This window comes from Neolamprologus brichardi, chromosome 11 (assembly GCF_056152115.1).
Source record: "Neolamprologus brichardi isolate AB-2024 chromosome 11, ASM5615211v1, whole genome shotgun sequence".
In the NCBI taxonomy this organism is placed as follows: domain Eukaryota; kingdom Metazoa; phylum Chordata; class Actinopteri; order Cichliformes; family Cichlidae; genus Neolamprologus; species Neolamprologus brichardi.
Genome location: NC_142114.1, coordinates 7,036,545 through 7,058,201, shown reverse-complemented (window position 1 = coordinate 7,058,201; position 21,657 = coordinate 7,036,545). Strand labels below are relative to the sequence as shown.

Sequence of the window (21,657 nt, the reverse complement as noted above, 5' to 3'; positions counted from 1 at the left end):
CTGTTCCCAGGCTGCTGTCTCAGTTACAGTGAAGCAGGCCTCTTGAGGTAGACGAAAGGACAAATGAAATGAAATAGGCAGGATGTGAGAGGTTCAAACCTCCTTTGAGTTTGTTTTTTGTGTTTCTACTTGTAACCCATATATAAGACTTTTTTTGGGGAGGATCCAAAGATAGTTGAGCTCATAAGTAACTGTTTAAGCCAGGCTACTTCTTGCCCTACTAATCTTCTCAACCTTGTCTTGAAGATTAAAAAATTACAAAACTCAGTCTGACAGTAATTGTAATATTTTATTAGTGCTATTCAATATTAACGTGCCGTGTTCTGTGGTATTTTACGGTGAAGCTGTTGGTTGAATTGATGGTCCCCACAGCTGTTTAAACTGGGAGAGAAAAGAAGACAGAGGTCAATGGGTGTATATGTGCAAGTGTATAACCCCCATGTGTGTATATTAAAAGTGTGTGACATTGCTAACCTCTGAGCGCTAATCCTTGACAGCTACCGCAACCGCTCAGCCTCTCGGTCCCCGATCCTGCTACGCTTAATGGGGGTGGCGTGGAAAGGAGCAAAACCCCAGAGCTTAGGCCTCCTCATCACACTCGCTCACACACCGCTGTGCCTGAATACAATCACACGGGGGCATTCAATTACAGAAGTGTCTCTCTCATGCATACGTAGATACAGATGATTGCACACTCACGTTTTCTCCCAGCGCTGCCACTGCCTGAATGCTGTCAGCTCCCACTGACCTGTATGCATTAGTCAGTGAGTCACAAGGTCCTCCTGCCTCTGTCTCTCCACTGCCTTCACTTTTCCGATAGCACTTATTTCTCTCATGGGATAAATGAATAAAAGAAAGGCAAGAGAGAGAGGACTTTGATTACTAAGTGGGTGCTCAACATTAATTTTCCATTCCTCGGTGTGGATGGGGTATAAAGAAGGAGTACAGACGTTTTATGCTTTGCTTTCCCCCTGTCGCTGTGCTCTTCCTGTCCTTTGGTCTCTTTCTAAGACTATCTAGGGCAAGCAATAGAAAAGCACACTGGTAATCATACGTTTTTTTATCATCACTCTCCCTGACAGCCTACGCAGTGGGACATCTCAGAAAAGGACTGGAAAAATATCTGTTTTCTTTTCTTTCATGTGAAACTAAAAACAATGCCTATTCTTGTACAAGTTTATTTTGTTTTGTTTTTGGTTTTCTGTTGTTCATCTTTCACGATTGGGTTTAAGTTGAAGGTGCTTGCAGTTCACTCAAGGTGAGCTGTTTTAAAGTTCTCACACCTGGCATCTGTCACCTTGTCATAGATCTTGGATGATTGTGCCACAGGAAACCGAGTTAGTATTCCAAGAAAGGGAGGGGGAGGAGAGAAAAAAAGTGAGAGGAAAGCCAAGAGGAGAAAAATTGAGACAAAGAGGTTTTGCATGTGCCAAGCCTGGGCATAAATTTGCACTTACTGTATGAGCATCAGTTTTAGCCACAGCGTTTGTTTGTGATGACGCATCCTAAGCCTTGCCCGGCAAGGATTCAGTTTGAATCCCGGGTTTGGCATGTTCAGCTAAGAGGCACTAATGCTGCTTAGAACTACTTACGAAAATGGGGACACTCTCTGCTTTTTTTAAAGCAAGTAATTTCAGATGCAGTGCTTACAGGATTAGAAGACCTAGTCTTCTAATCTGTGTAAATTGCCTACTTGCACACGTGCGCTCATACATTTTCTATAAACCCCCCCTTTTTCGTGTCTTTTACACAGATATACCGTAAGATCACTGAAAGCCTCCAGCTACGCATTTTAGTGAGATAATTCAGAATGAAGTGCCCCTTTTTTCCCAGAGCAACAACTTGGAAATCCCAAACTGAAGGCACTCTTTACTGATTCATTAACTTCAAAGGGAAACCTGTTTCTCCTTGAGAAACAAAATTACATTAACAAACAAAACATTAAAAACAAATTGGAGCACGAGAAGGTTTTTGCTCTTATTTTTATTCTCTACTCACCGTGGCCTAAATACTGTTCTGATTATAGCACACTTCATATATACTGTATATGCTGCTGCAAAATGTCCATATGGAAATCATTTTGGATCTGCTGCCAACTGAGAACAAAAGACAGTTCCACCTTTGAGAGGATGTGTGAATATCCCACAGTGGCTTGCTCCACATTTACTGTAATTTGTTGTGCAGAGAATGAAAAGTTGCGCTAACGAGGCAAGGAAGTTGTCCGTCATGTGCCTGCCTTCTATCCCCGCGTCACTCTCATGTCATAACTTGGATAATTGTCACAACCTTTTGATTTTTGAATTGTGAAAATAAGATGAAGAGAATTAAAGGCTTCTCTGTCAGGGAGCCATATGTAACAAGCACGCATGTATTTTAAATATAAACGAATCAACTGAACTTGCCACAGTTGAAAGACTCAGATAAGGCTCGACTTCAGTTTGCAGATGTTTGTTCAAGTGTTTAACCAAACACAAGAATGCCAAAAAGAAAGAAGGGAGAAAAAGACTTGGGGGTAATGATGGGTGCTGAGGGAGGATAGCAGTGGTATAAAGCAACAGCACTAATTTATTCACATCTCTAAAACCCATATCCCATCTGCGTCCCCACGGGTTCATCTCCAAGTGTGTCAGAACAAACTCTGAGCTTTATTATGCATTCATTTATTACATTTGTTGAGCTGAAAGTTTACGGCTTACACAGACGCAAGATGCCCCCCTCATTTTGCACAGAAATTATTCTGTATTCTCCAAACAGAAATCGCTCACAGTCAAAACACAGACTATTTCTCTGAGCTAAAGACCTCATTTTCAGCTGTAATCCACACTATGCAGAAGGGTGAATTAGTGCCACCTCTGCTGCTTTTAATTTGATGCTTTTGATGTAATGGGGTTTTGGTCACTACATTGACCAGTTTTAACCTGACTTGGTTTTTTGTTTTTGTTTTTTTAAAATAAAGGTCTCTAGGAAACATTTTAACCATCAGTATATGAATAGGATGATAAAAGCTTTTATTTCTTGGATGAAAAGTGAGTGTATTACTGTGTTTACTGTGTGTTTACATCCATCTTACGCCATCTTAACCTCAGGGCAATTAATATTTAGCAACATTTCAATTTGAAATGTAAGATTCACTACCTGTGTAGCCATATTCTTGTAAATACAAATAAATCACAGTAGTTGTTTGTCTGTTCTCCTTGAGTTACATTCAGCAGCCATTTTGGTTGCTGAATGTAACTCACCTTTGCTGTAAGGCAGAAGAAAAACAATCTTTCCTCAAGGTTTCGTTTGACCCCTCCTGCTGGCATCCAAGGCTACTAAACCCAATATTTTCAAGTTACAACATTTTCTTGTTGTAAGTTCTATTTTAGCTGAGAGTATTCGTTTGCAAAATACCTTCTTCCAGCAAATATTCAGACTGTGTCAGAGAGTGAACCATAGATGATTCCAGTAAACTATCAAAGACTATATTCTATCTATGACTCTAAATACTTCAAGTTTGCTTTAGACCCTCAACTATTGCAGAGGGTGGCAGTACACACTAATCATCGATTCTTCCCTTAAAATCAGAGAGTGTCAGAATGGGAAGGTGAACTATTTCCTATTTTTTAGTTCTGGCGATTTTGCTGAGATTTGAAATTTGAGTCTTGCCCTCTTTTAAGCATTGCCTTGACTCAAACTTAATTCATTCTGATCTGTGCTTTGAATATACTCTGATGCGTCTGTGACCTGCGTATCCACTCTATCCCTACAGTGGTCACCTGTCCTACACCCCCATCCATCCCCAACGGCCTCCTTGAGGGCTCAGTCCTGGAGTGGGGAACCAGCGTGAGTTACACCTGTTTACCTGGCTACGAGCTGTCTTTTCCTGCTGTGCTAACCTGCACAGGGAACGGGACATGGAGCGGAGACTTGCCTCAGTGCTTGCGTGAGTCATCGTTTCCTACTTTCATTCATGCCCACAGTGCCTTCATGATGATTGTAATGTACAGGAAGTCTCTCTGTTTAGACTGAAATAAACCCGGTGACATTTCTGAGACTGTCAGAAACTCGGTGATTCCAACAGTGAGCTTAATTGGACTGTTTTTGCCCGTTTCTAACCATAATCAGGCTTATGAAATTTTTGACTCTTAAAATAAGTCTTGCACGTATTTGAGTTTCCAGACAGCCCTATACCTGCATATAATTTTGTTTCTCACATTCATTACATTAGTTTTAAGTTGTGCCCTCCAAGGCAAAATCCCGTATACGCCACTTTTGCTGCTTTAAAAGGTCACTTCAAGTTAATGAAAGTCAAGGAATTTTGCTTAAGGATCATACAAATGAAATGAGACAGTCTGGCAGAGATGCAGAACAGAGATTATATGTGATCTCCTAAGTTACAACATCAGGGTCTTTTTTGTAAGCATTCAATCATACTTAACCCTTAAACCACTTAAAGTAAATTAAAAAAAAAAAAAGTCTTTCTTAAATGAAGGCTGGAAAAATGCAAAGAGGAGTTGGACGTTAGATCCTGCCCGTTTCTGAAGACGTAAATAAATATTTCATCATTAGCACGAAAATGAAGCTCTTATTTGGATTTTGATTAAATGAAAAGTGAATTGACCTCTAGCCTAAGTAACAAAGCTGCAATATTAACGATGATGATGATGATGATCCGAGCGCAGCCACAACTGACGTGTCGGGTGCGTCTTACTACATTAAGACCTTTCTCGGAATCATCTTTGCAAGCATAATAATAACCTCTGGGATGCATGACTGCTCAAGAGTGTCTCGCTGTCATCTGAATCCTTCCTGCATTGTGTCAGTCAGACAGAAATGAAATATCGAGAAGGCTAGAGTACTTGCATGCATTTGCTTCTCTCTGAATATCAGTCAGGACTAAGTAGAATAAAACAAAAGCCACTAAAAATAATCCTGCTCAAACCCTTCAAGTGCCACTGTTTTGTTTGAAGTATCGCCACTTTAACTGCTGAATATAGGCAGTCCTTTCGTGCTGAGTGAAGTGCTGAATCTTGCATCCTACAAATTAAATATTGCAGCCCTCGTGTGCAAGAAATCTCTGCCGTCAGATACTCGACTTTCTATTAGGTATAGCGTTTTATTGTGTATACAGTTACTTTGGCAAGGTTTTGAATTAGAGGAAAATTGGGATGTTTGTAGTATTTCATTATCACATGTTGGATCACAACAGACTGAACCTATAAAGCCCCCTGAGCCCATTTGAAAATAGTGCATTTGCTGCAGTGCTCTCTTGTAATTGATGCTGATGACAGAGTTCATTGCTTGTGGCCATCTTCAGTCAGGCGAACGCGGGCCCATTTGGGTACTTAGCTTCTGAAATGCAGCTGACAGACTGCTCGTGTTTGTGGCCACGCTACTAGAAGCATAGTACCGCTTGTAGCCATTTGCTGTACTCAGTGGCCACATAGCAGTCATTTACTGTAAGTCAGTATGCGCACTGCTTTCTGATTTATACCCAGCTTAACTGAAAACGACCATATTTGTGCGCCGTGCCCTGATAGTGCTCTAGCAAAGCTGAGTAACCAAATGCGTGTTGTATTGAGGTACGCTTGTATCTTTGTTCGCCTGCTAAGAGTAAAACATGTCGCGTGTTCGTAAAATGGATAAGGTTCCACTTGATTAATGTCTGGAAGTTGTCTACTCCAATTATGGTGAGCGGAGTCATCCCTCAGCACACTACAATAATTTTTCCACATCATCTACCCCAAAACAACCTCCCGCAGCAACGTGAGTGAGTAACCTTTATGTTCCATGATACTGTTAAGTGTATCTGGGCAGAGAATTGTTTTTGAATTGGTAATTATATTTAATAGCCCTATCACTCACAACGCAGAATTCATGCTTTAGTGATTGTGTTAAATTGACACAAATTGAGAGGAATGCACTATAAATATCACCGAGTGTGACCAATAACCAACTTCTGTGGAGAACTTGGCTGCTACATTACTCGTGGTAGGAACATGTATATGATAAATCACTGAGGTTTACCAAGGAAAATAAATGAGTCATTAAAACGGGAAGACAAAAGGGAAAAAATGCTGATCATGTTTGGTGTAGAAAGGGCTATTATCTGTGCTTTAAAGTGACAACAATGCACTATCTACAGCAGTCTGCACTGGTGGTTATTATCAGTTGAGAAGTCATTAGAGGTAAATTCTTCTGTGGTCAAAGTTTGTTTATGGTACTGGCCATTATTACTGGGACGCTCTCCATTTTCACAGGCAAGCTGTGAATGCCCATATGCCTGCAGTATTTTTGTATCTGTGCATTAGCTGCAACTATAAAGATAATCTTAAATATTTTCTCAAGTTACCATCTTTACTGAGGAGATTTCCCAACAGAATCATAAAGTCAGCGGGACGAATCATCAAATTCCTTTTAGCTACATCATACAGATTTGCTGCAAATCAGACCTGATAAGTTTGTTATATTTTGTATGGTATGAAATCATTTTAAATATACTGCCTAGCAGTTTAGTATACATACGGCATGGCTGCACTGCTGTCTGTTTAAAAAATATATATATAACTGCAATTTATCAACTTCAACTCAGCACTTTCTCTTGAAATACAGTTCAGCAAAACTCCAGGAGGTGCAATGAATCAGCAAAGCAAGTCTTTTCTTAATAGTTGAACTTTCTTTAGCCAGACAGGATTAAGATGCATGGCCCTGCTTTCTATAACAACACATATGAATCTCTTAAATTCAGTGTTTGAGAATGCTAGTTCATGCGTCTGCAGGGATGCAACTTTGAATGTGGCCTCTGCTTAATGATTACCTTAAAGCATCAAGGAAAGAGTGTGGCTGAAAGAGAGCGAGAAAAACTTTGACTAGTCTCTCTCAGTCTTCCATCAACACACATATGCATACACAGAAACACACAGGCGCATTAAATATGCTGAGCTTGGTTTGGCCTGGGGCCATTTCTTTTATATATCCATAAAACAGTACATTATTTCCCCGCAGCCTAAAGCTCATGACTGATGTGCATGTCACCTGGTTGGCCTGTGTTGTCAACCCTCCAAAGTGCCATCTGCATACAGTCTTACAATGCCTTTTTTGAAATGACAAGAATCATTTTTCAGATCTGGAACCGTATTTGCATCTTTGCTTGCTGTCATATCAAAAATGGGTAAACCGCTGCAAACAAGGGGGCAGAAGCTTGCAATGCATCATTTTCACTGGGGTTCTAAAGGATAGGGAAACACATTTTCCAGGAGAAGATCCGTCCCTAAATCCAAGGATTTTTTCCTCAGATAACAGTATTTCCAGTAATGGCTTTATTCAGACATCCCTGGATGGGCTGGATTCTAATCACTTCTTTTACTCGATATCTATTGTGTCAGATATTGGAAGTGAGAAAACCCTGTTGGCTTTTTTTTTTTTTTTTAGGGAAAAGAGCAAACAAGAACTTATCTGTCTCCAGGCCTCCATGTAGCAGCACATGTCAGGTCTGGAGAAGCAGTGCCTGCCTTATTACAGACTTGATCCCACAGTGCTCTGGCTGCGTGACTGAAGACGGTGACTCTCGCCTCTGCACTCTCACGCACTGAGCATTTCTGGATCCTCCACATCCAACAAGTATCTTTCACTGATCCACTTGGATATAGTGGCTTGCTAGGTGCAAACATTAAATAAAGAAAAGACAGAAAAATAAACTAGCAGACTGTCTCTGGACATCACAACCATTTAGCCTAAATCACTCCAGTCAGTTTGATTAGATGTCTATAAGCAATAAATTGAGGGAGCCGCAGTGGCAATCCATTGGGCATCATCTGCTGAGGTTGTGGCTTCAGTCTCATTTAAAAAAGAAAAAATGATATCATACAAGGGGCCTGGAGAGCAACAGCAGCAGATGGCTGTAGTTGTGTTAACCTCAAGGCCCTGTCAGAGAAATTAATATTCACTTGCTAATTATTTTGATCTCAAATTGAGAGCCGTCGCCCCCCTCTCACTCCCTCTTTGCTGTCAAAATGAATCTGCACATACCCACCATTAGCCCTCACCAGCAAGGTTGAGTGTTGGAAACAAAAAATAATAAAAAAAGAGACAGAGTAATTCATCCAGAGACAAGGACGTCAATGCATCTGCCCACACGCAATAAAAAATGGGCAAAAGACTTTGTGCAACAAGCATAATGTCAATGCAATTTGAATAATTCAGTCCTTGAAGACTTTGCGGATCATATAGAAAGACATTCATTTTTACAGGCGGGAACGTGAATAAAGAGGATGTAATAAAAAGCCTATCAAAAACAGCAAAGCTCACAGCAGCAATCAAAACCAGTGTCGGCTCCTGTGGTCTGGTCATGTGTGGGTACAGAAGAAGCCCCCATAGCTTATTAGTTGTGAATATAATACTGAAGACTCAGCTGAACAATGCTTTCAGTTGGCTCTCTGCATGCAGTCTTCCTTTTGTGTTATGCAGCAGAAAAGAGACAGATGTTTGAATTTTAAAAAGGAGCTAGATCATTTTCTGCATTTGTAATCACACGAACAGAATATATCCTTCACACTGCAGCTGGATACGTCCTGTATGGTTACAGAAACATCTGTGCTGCTGTTGTTGATCAGGAGCAGTATCAGCAATGTTACACGTTTCCTCCTCTGCAGCCAAGTTCTGCGGTGATCCTGGGACGCCTCCCAAAGGAAGGCGAGAAGGACGCAGTTTCATCTTCAAGTCAGAGGTCACGTTTAGCTGCAGTGCCCCCTACGTGCTGGTCGGGTCAACAACTCGCATGTGCCAGGAAGACGGGACCTGGAGCGGATCTCAGCCCCGATGTATAGGTGAGGAAACAAAACTCGCTGATTCACCTAAACACAGAAAATCTCAGTGCTTGAAAACAGTTTTGGAGTTTTCCACTGTAATTACATTTTTCATTCCTAATTATATTACAACAAACAAATGCGCAAGAACATAAAGAACAAAAGGGCTGAAGGTGAATGAGAATCAGGCTGCCATCTGGTGCTGATGTAAAACTAAATCACAGTCTAAAAATCATTTATGTGCCTCTTTATTTTCATCTGATGTGAGCTGCTAAGGAAATAAATGCATAAAATAAAGTGCTTTTTTGTAATTTAAAGAAAATTGAAAACCAAGAAATGCATTTTATTTCCGGTCATGTTACTGCGCCACATCAGTAATGAAACTCCAGAGAGAAATCTTTTTTTTCACTGTCGCATTCTAATTTTTCCAGAGCCCACGAGAACCACGTGTGAAAACCCGGGGACACCTGAGCATGGCTTCATGAATTACTCAACAGGCTTTAAGGTGAACCGAGCAAAGATTGCAATGAATGCATTTCATAAAAATGACTGTAGGCACTTTAATTCTGGTGTGTGTGTGTGTGTGTGTGTGTGTGTTGTTTAGGAATTTATGGTATAAAGTTGTTTGAAATATTAGAATTTCCACATTTTCCACTATATCTAACAGGTGTGAACACAAAGCACCCAATCAAAGTAGCACTCACTGTAACTCTGATGTGTTAATCACCCTTCGTTTTCTTCTAAATGTGCAATATCCAGTGGATTTTAGTAGGTACAGTTATCACGTATTCCTTTGGATGATGTTATGTGGGTGCAAGGATGTAGCAGAGAAGTGCGTGCATATAATTCCCCAAAACCAACTGGATTTCTCAACCCCCTGGAATGTCCGTGGGGAGATGTGAGGGAGGAAAAAAATGCATCTTAAAAAAAATAAATAAATAAGTAACTGGTGGTATGACCATTGATCTGTGCTCAGTGAGATGAGATGCATTCAGTCTGTGTGTTTCGCTTTATTTTTGCCCACCCTATTGCTTTTAGAGTGTCACTTACAAGTGCAATTTCTCCACGACATTCAGCTGAATGTGTGATATGTAATTTATCCCATATGAAAGCATAGGGAGCTTATTTAGATAAGTGCTTGTAATGGCTGTAGTCTTGCATTTTTCTGCATTACTGAACATTTTTACCAATATCCTGAGACTACCGAATGAGAAAATTCACTGTTGATGATGTCTTTAAAGAGTCGACTGGGATGGTAGCAGGAAATAAAAGTCATTTATTAGCAGAACAGAAAGCAGTTGAATATTTTAACCAGAAAGTCATCTTCCTCACTCTTTAATGTCTGTGCATCAGTTGCAAACACAAACATGGGCCATCGCCTCTGGGAATAGCGTCCATCTGCCTCTACACGCTACAGATAATCATTAAAAAAGTGGAAAAAAAAAACATTGGTGTGTCTGTGTTTTTTCCAGGCTCTTTAGTTTGATGCTAGGAGCCTATTGACATTTGCATCATTGTATTGACTTTTTTCACTTTGTGTGCGGTGTGTTGGTGGCCAGGTGGGCAGCAGAGTCGACTTCCAGTGCCAGCAGGGACACATACTGCAGGGCTCCACCACAAGGCTCTGTTTGCCGGATCTCACCTGGACTGGCACCCAGCCAGCCTGCATCTGTAAGTGCTTGTTCCTTATGCTCTAACTATATCTTAACATTACTCGTTGTTGTTTTTCACTACTCCTTCTGGCATCTTGTCGCTTCTTATCCGCATTGCCGACTGCTCCAGACGCTCTGTTTTTGCTTTTCCTCAACACCCGTAGCACCCATCCTCGCACTGTCGATACCTCCCCTCAGTAACTTTTCACATTCGCTCAATCCTGCCATAACCTCTGGCCTCCCAGTAGATTGCAGCTTGCCCCTCAATCAACCTGCCATCATCCTGAGACTGTACTGAACACTGTGATCACTGTCCTTCTGTTTAAACTCCCCGAAAAGTCGACCGACACTAAACTATGGCCGTGTAGTTTAGCCCATTCACTTTGCCAAGATAAGTGGTTTTCTAAAATGTGATGTAGTCCAGTATCCTAGTAAAACCCTTTCAGCTACAGTGGGTTTTTTTTACTGGAACATTTCTTATAATAAACTCCATTTTATTAAGCACCCACAATGTAAAGACTTCAGCTGTGTGATGATAATGTGCTTCAGATGATATTTTGTAATCTTGATCTCATAACTACAAAAATATACGGCATCTGTTCAAATCCCAGAGACATTTACGCTAAGGTAGCAAGCTGAGGCATTGTAATACCTGCCCCGCGTCCTCTGCCTTCCTTGCAGCCCTGTGTGTCTGTGCATCTGCTGTAGTGGGACAAGGAGTTTAAGACGAATAGTGAAACCTTGAATATGTGCCTGCTGTGTTTTTGTTGTTCATACACTCAGCTAAAAACAAATCAGGTAAACCTGACAGAAGCTGTTTCAATAGAAACTTGATGCCACTGTATTAAATTAGAATTTCATGTTAAAGGTTCATTATATTCAGAGCATGATGATTTAATTGAAATTTGATGTTTTATTAAAAATAAAATCTCACACTTTAGAGGTCTTTCTAGGTTCAGGTCAACTCATTATCAGTCCAGTACTTGAAAACTTCCAGTTTTAGAGGATTTTTTAATGCTATTTTACACTGACTGGTGAATAATTCAAGCATGGAAAAAAGGCACCTAACTCCTAAAGGCACACCAGACTGAAAATTAGGTCTTATGGAGTGATCGATTCATATTATAAAGTTTTTATTCGAATTGATTCAAATTGTCATCAATATGCACGGGACAGGTCAGGAGAGAGGTGCAAAAGTACGCGTAAAACACAGTGGAGGTTCTGTCGTGGTTTGGAGTTGAATTTCAGCCAGTCGTGTTCAGAATCTTGTCAAAATTGCTGGAAATATGAACGCAGAAAAGTACGGTCAGATTTTCATCGTGTCTGGAAAGAGTCTGATTGACAACAGCTTCATTTTTTAGCAAGACCCCAAACATACTGTCAATGCAGCAAAAGCTTCCCTAGATAGAAAAACACACACTGGAAAACTACCAGTCATGAATTGGCCTCCCCAGAGCCCGGACCTCAACAATACTGAAGCAGTGTGGGATCATTTTGACAGAACAAAAGGCAGCCAACATCAAAAGGAGAGCTTTGAATGTCCTTCAGGAAGAACTATTCGTGAAGACTGCTTGAAGAAATGACACCAATGCTGCGTAAGAGTTCAGGCTGTGTTGAAGAATAAATGTGGTACCAAATATTGACTTTCAGGCTTGTTAGAACTGTAAAAATTGGTTTTGCTTTATATACTGTATTTTCATGTATGTTTGCACATGCTTGCATATTCTTCAATAAATACCTGCACTTATTTCCCATTATGAACCTATCAAAATATAAAGATATTAAGAGACATTTACACAATACTGTATATAAAGTCAGTTGTTGTGCAGAGATTCTTTTTTAAATTAAGATTTTTTTAAAATTAAGATTGTTCTCAAAACTTCAGCTGAAAGCAGAAAAGACTACAAAAAACATACCTGTCTACACTTGACAGCTCCTCAGCCCTTCCTGCTCCACCTCTATCTTCAAACTGTTGACCCTGTCATCCTGCTCGCTATAGAATAATTCAGGATGTTGCACCTCCTCTGACTCCTTAATGGCATTTATTGCGAGCGTTGTGATGGATAACCCGAAAATGGAGCAGCAGTCAGAGCAGATTTAAATCAATATTATTATAAATTATAAAACTAATACGTAAAAATGTGATTTTTAACTAAAAGACTGACATCGTATTGCCGGAGGTGTGGGAGCAGCTGTTTTTGGTGAGGACTAATATCTTCAAGCAGTTAAATGATTGCTACAGAGTGAAACACATATAGTCTGTATTGCACCGCTTTGTGAGTCTTCAAAAAAGTCGAGATGACTCTGCTGCTAACAAAAGAAAATATTATAACACGAAAATAAAATGGAGGACAAATCACTAGACGAGAAGATTCATTTGAAGTCCTTTTCACGTTCTCTTCATTATTTTCCGAGGAAGCCTAATGCGTAACAATATATTCTTAATTTATATCCATGCTTAATTTAAAGCTCTTCGTCATCTTTCATCTGCCACGAGACGGACAGCAGAAGCCGAGGCCACGATTCAGTCAATTGTTAGGCAAATTTATGCTACATAACTCATTAAAATTCGTGTTTACCTGCTTTGTTTTTAAATATGGTAATTAAGGTTTCAGCCTTAATTGATTAATAATGGATTAATGACTTCCACCATGCCTGACAAAACAAGAAATATGTTAATGCCTCAACCTAATCTTAAACTTTCGTAAATCTCTACATTTCTCTAAAGACAGTTTATATTTTTATACGGAAAGAGTGAAAAATAAAATATAAGCCATGTTTATGCCTACAGGATATTGATTTGATTTGCTTCCTGAATATTCCCGCCGTGCGCATTACCGCAGTGATTAGTGCTCAAGAAGCTGCGAGCAACCTTTTTGAATATTGTGTACCAACAGAACACCCCACCAGCCACAATTACTTGAATGGGCATAAAATTATATATTTTAAAAAAAACAATGTTTTTAGGTTTTTTGTTTTGTTTTTGCGTTATTTTCTTGACTTGGGCTGTTCAGCAGGTGCAATTTCATTGCAGGGTGTGCCTACTGTGGTTGCAACTTTTCAGGAGCTGCTCTCTGGCCTTGTTCCATCACCTGTAGTGGCTTGAAAAATGTATTGATTTTACCCCTGACCTCCTCTTGTCATTGTTAGCTGGAATTGAAAACACAGTCTTAGAATACAGAATTTATGTTTGCCAGTCACCGCCATCTTTTACCCTACAGTTTAAGGAAAGACCCTCAAAATAAATGACTGAGAAACATTCTTAGCCTAATGCTACATTAACATTGGTCATTTGAATACTCTAATCGTCAGTAGGTTAGCTTGCCATGAAACTTTGTGGCACATTAGCTTATTAACTGGCAGGCAGCATCACATCCATCAGATATCATGCATTCATGCCACACTGTTTTCCTAATATTTTTTATTGAAAGACTTCTCTAAATCAGATGGTCATGCATATAAATTATTTGTGCAAGTAGAATCTCTTTTCACTATGGCACAGTTCACACTGGCACAGGCTTCTTGTGAATAGAAAACTCGAGATGTGTTTTTTATAAGTCACAGTAGCTCTAACCCACACCTCCAATCGAGCTTCATTGATTGAACCTCAGGTTTGTTAACTAGATTCCAATTAGCTTCTGCTGTTGTCATTAGCCCAGAGGTAAATGATGTATTCAGGAGGGACCTGAACAATAACTTGTGTGCTGTGTTGTTAGTTAAACTTGCTTGTGTTGGTTCATAATTGTAACTCCTGGCATTAGGACTGAGCAGCCTGACTGTTTTTTGCAATAGCATGTGTCATTAAATAGTGCATGTGGTTGCTATGAATTGGAGATACAAAAAAAAAAAAAAAAGATTTTGGTTTTATAAAAACTGCGAATCATTGTCCAGTAAATTAATGACAGCCAAGTAATTTTTTATGCGTTCATGCCTGGAGATGGTTACACAGGCCCAGTGGGGTGTCTGGCCCAAAAAAACATTGTGGATATGTGGTTATGTATATGTATTTCAGTGTGAGTGCTTTTGTGTGGATCCAACACTCTGTTGTGACCTTCGGTCAAAACACAGTCATAAATCCTCTAAAATACCTTTCTCTATGATTAAATGGTCCTCTGTTACTGTGAAGCCACTTAATGGATTTAAAAGTGAAGCCAACCAATCTTATACAGCTGGCAAAAGCAAAAACTTGGAGGGATTATCAACACATTTAATGCAATTGATGCAATGGACGCAAGTCAGAATTTAATATTACTGGCTCTTACTCTTGTTATCTCTATCAGATTATATTGTTATATAACAATATTATTATTCTTTCTCTAATATATAAAAAACTTGAATAAATCAAAAAACCGAAAGACCTGTATGCCAATGTCAACAGATTAATGAGATTGCTTGTAATAAATAAAGTTGTGTGTTACAAGAAAAGAAAACATTGTAACAGATTAAAAGTTAACTTTATGCTATCGACCGTGGCCTGGTGTTACTAAAGCTGGCTGACCTTCTTGTCCCTTCCAGAAATCCATCAGCATGGCTGTCTCTCTGTGTCTGCCTCTGTCTACCTCTGCCTCTCAGTCTGTATCCCTAGCCCCGTAGCTAAGAGATAGCGGCGTTGAATGAAGAACATTGCATGTTGTCGTGTGACACAAAAACTGTTCTTTGAGGCTCCTTGTAATCTCAGAAGTAAAGCCCACTGTGCCGTTTGAAGTGTAAATAAACTGTCAGCCGAATCTGATGAGGAACATGATATGTGTTTGGTACAATTCACAGGCCTTGTAAGTGCCTTTAGTATTCATGGTCTACAAACTGTGCACCACACTGGACATGTGCTGACAGTCATTTTAAAGGAGTTACTTAGACTTGTCCTCAGGCAGTAGGGAGGGAATATAGCTTTATGTTTCTAGCTTTAATATCTGAGGTAGTTTTGGTTTTTCTTTCTCTTTTTTTGCACTGTGTAAATAAAAACCACATTAGCTTTCCTAATCCCTTATTCATAAACTCATTAAAAAAGTTCTGCGTGGCACACGCTGTTGATCTAAACAGTTTTTTCTAATGCATGCTAAATTGTTACATCCAGTTATAAGTATATGATGCATTAGATGAGCTTTCTGCTAAATTTCAACACAACCTTTACCTTCACTGGCCTCTTTTACTTCCTAGAAAATGGACACTGTGCTTGCAGACATGCACACTCACCCACATATATAATACTACTCGAACATTTCTCAAACACCAGCAGCAGTAATATCCAGAAAGAGGAATTTCCAGCAGTCTGCTCGTCTTTCATAAAGCCCAAACTGGGTTTCATCCTGGCATCCCTTCCACACCCTATTGCCACTAATGTCATTAAGACGCCATGAAGAACTGATTTGGTACTGTGACTCACTTGCAGCTGTCTCCCATTTGACAGCTGGCAACATATTCTTTCACTCACAAACTGCAAAATTATTTCGCTGTTTTCACATTATGGTCGATGCCTCAGAGGCTGAATGCTCAGGTTTTTTTGGTTGGTAGGGTGATTTGCATAAACTTTTGTTTCGTAGGGAGAGACTGTTGAAGTGAAAATTTAAGCTAAGTGTAATCAGTGTATTCAGAAATTTAATTCAGACTACATAAGACACTGGTGTTTTGGCAACACGACAATAACAGTGTTTGCCCCCAGTTTGTTATTCGTCTAAATGCTATCCTAAATTTCTCCCTGCTTTGTTTTAATTTTTGGAAACAGAAGACAGGAGACAAAACACATTTCAACACTTTCGTGGATGGGAGATTTCACTTTCTGAATTTTCTTCTTTCCAAATAAAACATGACAAACTATTTAGTGGTTGGTCATTCGTTGTCACGGAGCTCTCACGCTTTTTTTCTCAGTGTAGTCAGCCCAGGCTGCACCCTACATGCACTTTCTCATGCTGTACACTCTCACAAGGTTTAAATCAACGTTTGCTTCAGCACTTTCCTTTCCCACAAGGACACCAGTGAGCTTAGTCCAGCTCGGTCCTGCCCTTGAACATTTTCGATTATTTCAAGATATACACAAACACCTCCAAATGTTTTGGGGGGTTTTTCAGCTGCTAGCTGAATTACAATGAGTTCACCTAGACCTTGCGTTGCACTGCTATAGCATTTAAACGCAGGCATTCCTTATTGCTTGCAATCTGTGACCGGTAGCTGACACAGTTAAGGTTTGAATATAATTTGGCTCCCGCTCATGTTGGAGGAAAATTCAGTGTAAAGTTAAGCAGTGCATATCCTAACCCACAAGATTGTATTCATATTAGAGCAGAAACATAAACATATTAAAGTATCAGCATGCTTCCTAATAGCTGCCTGCACTCAATTAAATTGTAAGATATGTGTACTTCCCTTTTTACCCCCACCCACCCCCTGTATCTTCTTCTTCCTCCCCCTAGTGAGAGCTTAATTATCTTTTCTCTATCTGTACATCTTTCTGAGTTGGGTGTGTGCATGTCTGTGTGTGTGTGTGTGTGTGTGTGGTGCACGACTCTATTTGTATGCATGTCTGAGATTGTGATGTGAATGCATGTGTACTAACACACTGCTCCTCTGCTTGATATCCAGCTCACTCCTGCAAGCAGCCGCGGAGCCCAGCCAACGCTGACGTCATGGGTCTGGACCTGCCTTCGTACGGCTACACCCTGGTGTACACCTGTCAGCCAGGTTATTTCCTCTCCGGAGGTTCAGAGCACCGTGTCTGCCGCTCCGACGGCAGCTGGACTGGCAAGGTGCCCGTGTGCAGAGGTACGTGGCTGGCAGAGGTCTGCGGGGGGCAAATGATTGAAAAAGTGGTGAGAAGGGAAAGAGTTGGCGTTAAAGGTAAATCAGCCAAAACAATAACGAGGTGCGTTCTGTGAGCCCATCGCATAACTGCCAGCAAGTTTCTCAAAGTTTCATCATTGTTAGCGTTAGAGCATAGCCACCACAGGTTTTAGCAAAAGAGAGAAAAGTACAATGCAGGCAGTATGTTACAGCTGAGTGCTATTTGTTTTGGAAACATCCTCCAGCTGTTAGACCCTGCTGCGTATCACAATATCTTTGTGACAGATATATTTATGTTCTTTTCAGCCGGTTCCAAATCGCATGAGAAAACTGTCAAACATATACTGGGAACACCAAGCCCTAAAATAAACGGTGAGTATTGAACTGTACAAGCTTTCCAGTTAATACACGCAGAAGTCGACAATCCCGTACTGCATCTGCCGTTTGATAGGCTCGGCATTAACTGCTGCACAGAAACATTTTGTTTCTTAAACAACAGGAAAAAATCATCTCCGTACAACCAACGCTCGCTCTTTTTCATTGTATGCACTCTGCATAGTGTGAGCAATGTTTATCTTCATCAGATCACATAAAGAATAATTATGTACTGCCTTTTGCATAAAACCCAGTGTTGTAGCGTAGTATTGCAGGTTATAGGTTCTGTAGAGGAGAATTATTAAAATGATGAAAATTATTGGTGTAGAGTGTGGTGCATATTTGTTATTAAAACTACAGCATGTTTCCTTTTTCCATTTCAATATATGCCTCTTTCAGAGTCATTTAGAGCAAATAATTACTGCAAAACAAGATTTAAATCCAATTTGTTCCAGGCAAAATTAACAGGTCATAATAGGGAGCGATATTCGCATAATATACGTATGACGCGTTTCATCTGTAATAGAAAATGGTGTGATTACTTGTAAAACTGTACCACAATACATGCATGTAAATTTATGCTGTAATTATGATGAAAATATACTAAAGTCTCTGAATTTGCCATGAGCATCGAAGAGCACTGTAGCGCATTAAAGAAAAAAATTTAAATGTGTTCGTTTAGAATATGCTAATAGCAATTGTAATTAATTGGTGATGCATATGTGGTTCAAACATGAAGCTTTCAAACATGAAGCTTCCTCCCGGAATGAAATCTGTATTTTTACTGCCAGGTTCTTTCCAGACCTTTAGGACAGTTTTCATCCTTGCCAAATGGACTGGTACTTATTTAGTACTTTTCTATTCTTACTGAGCACTAAAGCTCTTTACTATTATGTTTTTCTGTCAGCTTCAGCTGTACTTGAACTGTTATTCAGCAGATTCTGATATGCTAACATAATGTAAGATTGTTAACATGGTATCTGTATTGTAGGCACCATCCTGTGTCCATGTTAGATATAAGCACGTAGCATATACCAACATATCACTGTAAAACTAAAGAGGCGTTAGCAGCTCAAGACTCTTGGCTGCTTCAAATGTTGTCAGTAAAGCCTGCACATATCAAGACTGTATCATCAAGGCTTGTGTTATCAATACTAAATACTTTGGCTAGGTAAGCTGTTCATATTTACTCAGAAAGCCTAAAATAAGTAAAGTAGAGTGCATTAAGACATTTAAACACAGAAGAAAATCTTTCCAGGGTTCTGTGCAAAACACAAAAAAGAGGTTCCTGTTTTATTTTCCCTTTTAACATTTTCAATTCTCATCTTTACACAAATTAAGTGACCACTATTGACCATTGGCTACCAAGTCCCACTTCTTCAGTAATTACTAGGTTATTATTCAGACCAAGATTAATGTCTTTTCCTGCTATTAACTACAAAGCGTCACCTTTCTGCGTTCTTGCAGGCTAGAAGAAGTTTTTCCACTGCATAATATTAAAAGTTTCTGCCGATTTCACAGAGCAAGCCCACAGTTATCGCTTTAAAATTGTATTTAATTATCACTGGCTGAGATTGTCAAAGCATATAAGGAACTTGATATTCAAATTGAATGACGAGATTGTTATCAGCTGTCTGTTATGTTGATTCCACGCCGTTTCTAATTACCCTTTTGCAGCGTTGGAGTCGGCTTGAATTAAAACCATGATGTTGACTTGATGTTTAAAATATACGTGTTTGAACCGGTAGTTACCTAGGAGTTAATTTGATGTAATTTTTTTTTTAATGACAAAATGTTTTGGCATTACTTAGCGAGGTTTCATTTTCCCACAGTTCCCGATGACGTCTTTGCGCCTGATTTCATCTGGAAGGGTTCATATGATTACAAGGGCCAAAAGCAGCCAATGACTTTAACAGTCGCCAGCTTTAATGCCACAACGGGAAAAGTCAATGTAACTTTAAGAGACAGTAGCATGGAGTTTCTGCTCTCTGGTGAGTCATCAATAAATCATCTGTCTTCTACATCCTTCCCCCTAACCACCCCTCAACAAATCTGTGTGTCACTTCCATTTATTTTGAGGATGCCTCATGTCAATCAGTCAATCACCAAATGATCTCATGCATGAGAGTGGAAATTAACTATTGGCGCTAAAGACGGATGTATCAGTCTGCAGCGAGTGACTGACTAACTGCCCACTCAAGAGTCACTCGTCTCCTCCCCTCCTCCCCCAGCTGTTTCTTCTCTTCTCACCTCTTCTTTTATTCTCCGGCTTTTCTTCATTTTCCCCGCTCGCTTCTCTCTGCTTTTATCATTCTGCCACACTCATTGCCTCATCTCTTTACTCGCATCATTTCTCTTCTTGTCCTTACCTTGTAGGAGTCTACAAACGCCAGGAGGCACGGCTAATGCTCCTGCTGTACCAGATGAGAGCAGTGGCCCACAGCTCCTTGAGCAGGATTACTGATGAGACCTGGGCAATGGACGGATTTGTGAGTGTAAACAGGAATTTGAATCACACGGGAAGTAATCTTTGGAGAACAAAAAGCAGGCGCTGCAGCTGTAATTTATTTTATTAAGTCTGTCAGACAGATAGAATGATGAGAGAAATGGGCTATAACTAGTTGGAAGCCAAAAATAAGCCTCCCCTGGACTTAATGAAACCGCTGTGTCCTTATTGTTTGCTGTGATCCTACTTAAGAGCGCCAAGAGATTTATAAAAAAAAAAAAATCATAACATATGAGAAAAGAATGTGCTCACAAGCAGAATAGTAATTTCTCGGCTTACTGTGTGTTCCCGCTGGTGCATGTTTACACTGGCTCAACATTAGATGCATCAGGCGTGGTGTACAAACCATTTCGCTGCACCTGCACTGACAATTTGCTGAATAAGCTCAGACGTACACCTGAGATCTAAGGGACCCGGAACAACTGCAGAATCATTTTGGTTGTTAAATTTGAAGTTCTTTTTCTAAAATAAACTTCAAGGTCCACTTAATAACAGCCACTGACAGGCGACTGCACACCGGCGAGCTATTGATAGCATAGCTCACAGCTTCTGCAGAAGAGTTTCGGAGACACAAGGGTTATTTTTGAATGTAGCACGACAGAATGTGTCGGCTGTCGTGCTAAATACGGTATAGCAGAGGTTTTTGATGACACGTAGAACAGATGTGTCACAGATTGTATTTATGCAGCTGAAACAAAGCACTGTTTTTCAAGACCTTCGTTATGCATTTCTGCCAGGTTTCAGCTGAGCCTGAGGGCGGTAGCTATGTGTTCCAAGGCTTCATACAGAGTAAAGACTACGGACAGTTTGGGCTACAGCGACTTGGTATGCATTTTTTCCCTCTTCAAATACAGTAATCCTCATTGCCATCTGTCACACATCCATCTAACCATCTTCCATTTTTAATAACATGTTGTGTATAATTAATTTGCTTGAATTTTTAAACTTTACTGTGGAATATCTGTATAGGTTCTCAGTCATCCAGGTCATGGTAGTCTTAAGAGCTTGTTTAAGTTTTTTGAAAAGTTTCCCCTCAAAATTCCAGGTATTTAAACCTTAGCGGGGGTTGTTGTTTTTTCCACACTTTGGCTCATGTGATGGCTCACATGGTTAATTGTGGGTCAACAGCCGCATCCTAAAGGACTGTCATTTTCTTTTCAAGCTCTTAAGACTTTACTGTGGAGCAATATGTGCGACTCTACTCTTAATGTTCATCTGCATGATTTCCTTGAATGATGATCCTGCTCCAATGCCCAACCTCTGCTGTTTGTCTCATCATTGTTTCGGATTAGGAAATTGCCGTCATATATTCGTCATGGATACGTGACAGCCGAGATATTGGTCACTGTTGCTTGTCGCTTTCCTTCGGGACAGGCTAAATTTGTCTCGATATCGTTCCATCTGAGCTGAAGAGGTTGGAGAAGGACACTTAACTCCAGCACACATGCACCAAAGACACTTTTAAAGGCATTCATGTAAAGTATTATTTAAAAAAATTCAACTCCAAACTGAGATACTATATGAATAATATGGCTGTTATACTGGCAGCATTCATACACTTAAA

The 21,657-nt window shown here is 40.0% G+C and overlaps 1 protein-coding gene across 4 annotated transcripts in view; it reads left to right on the top strand.

Moving 5' to 3' along the window:
• The window catches only part of LOC102799137 (CUB and sushi domain-containing protein 3-like), a 238,547-nt gene that overhangs the window by 213,242 nt on the left and 3,648 nt on the right, over nucleotides 1-21,657 (top strand). For all 4 annotated transcript variants that reach the window (XM_087848045.1, XM_087848043.1, XM_087848044.1 and 1 more), the window contains 9 exons: nucleotides 3,752-3,925; nucleotides 8,634-8,807; nucleotides 9,218-9,291; nucleotides 10,346-10,457; nucleotides 17,015-17,194; nucleotides 17,519-17,584; nucleotides 19,420-19,578; nucleotides 19,964-20,076; nucleotides 20,831-20,918. In XM_087848045.1, coding sequence (XP_087704171.1) covers nucleotides 3,752-3,925; nucleotides 8,634-8,807; nucleotides 9,218-9,291; nucleotides 10,346-10,457; nucleotides 17,015-17,194; nucleotides 17,519-17,584; nucleotides 19,420-19,578; nucleotides 19,964-20,076; nucleotides 20,831-20,918 — 1,140 coding nt within the window. The remainder of the gene's footprint in view (nucleotides 1-3,751; nucleotides 3,926-8,633; nucleotides 8,808-9,217; nucleotides 9,292-10,345; nucleotides 10,458-17,014; nucleotides 17,195-17,518; nucleotides 17,585-19,419; nucleotides 19,579-19,963; nucleotides 20,077-20,830; nucleotides 20,919-21,657) is intronic.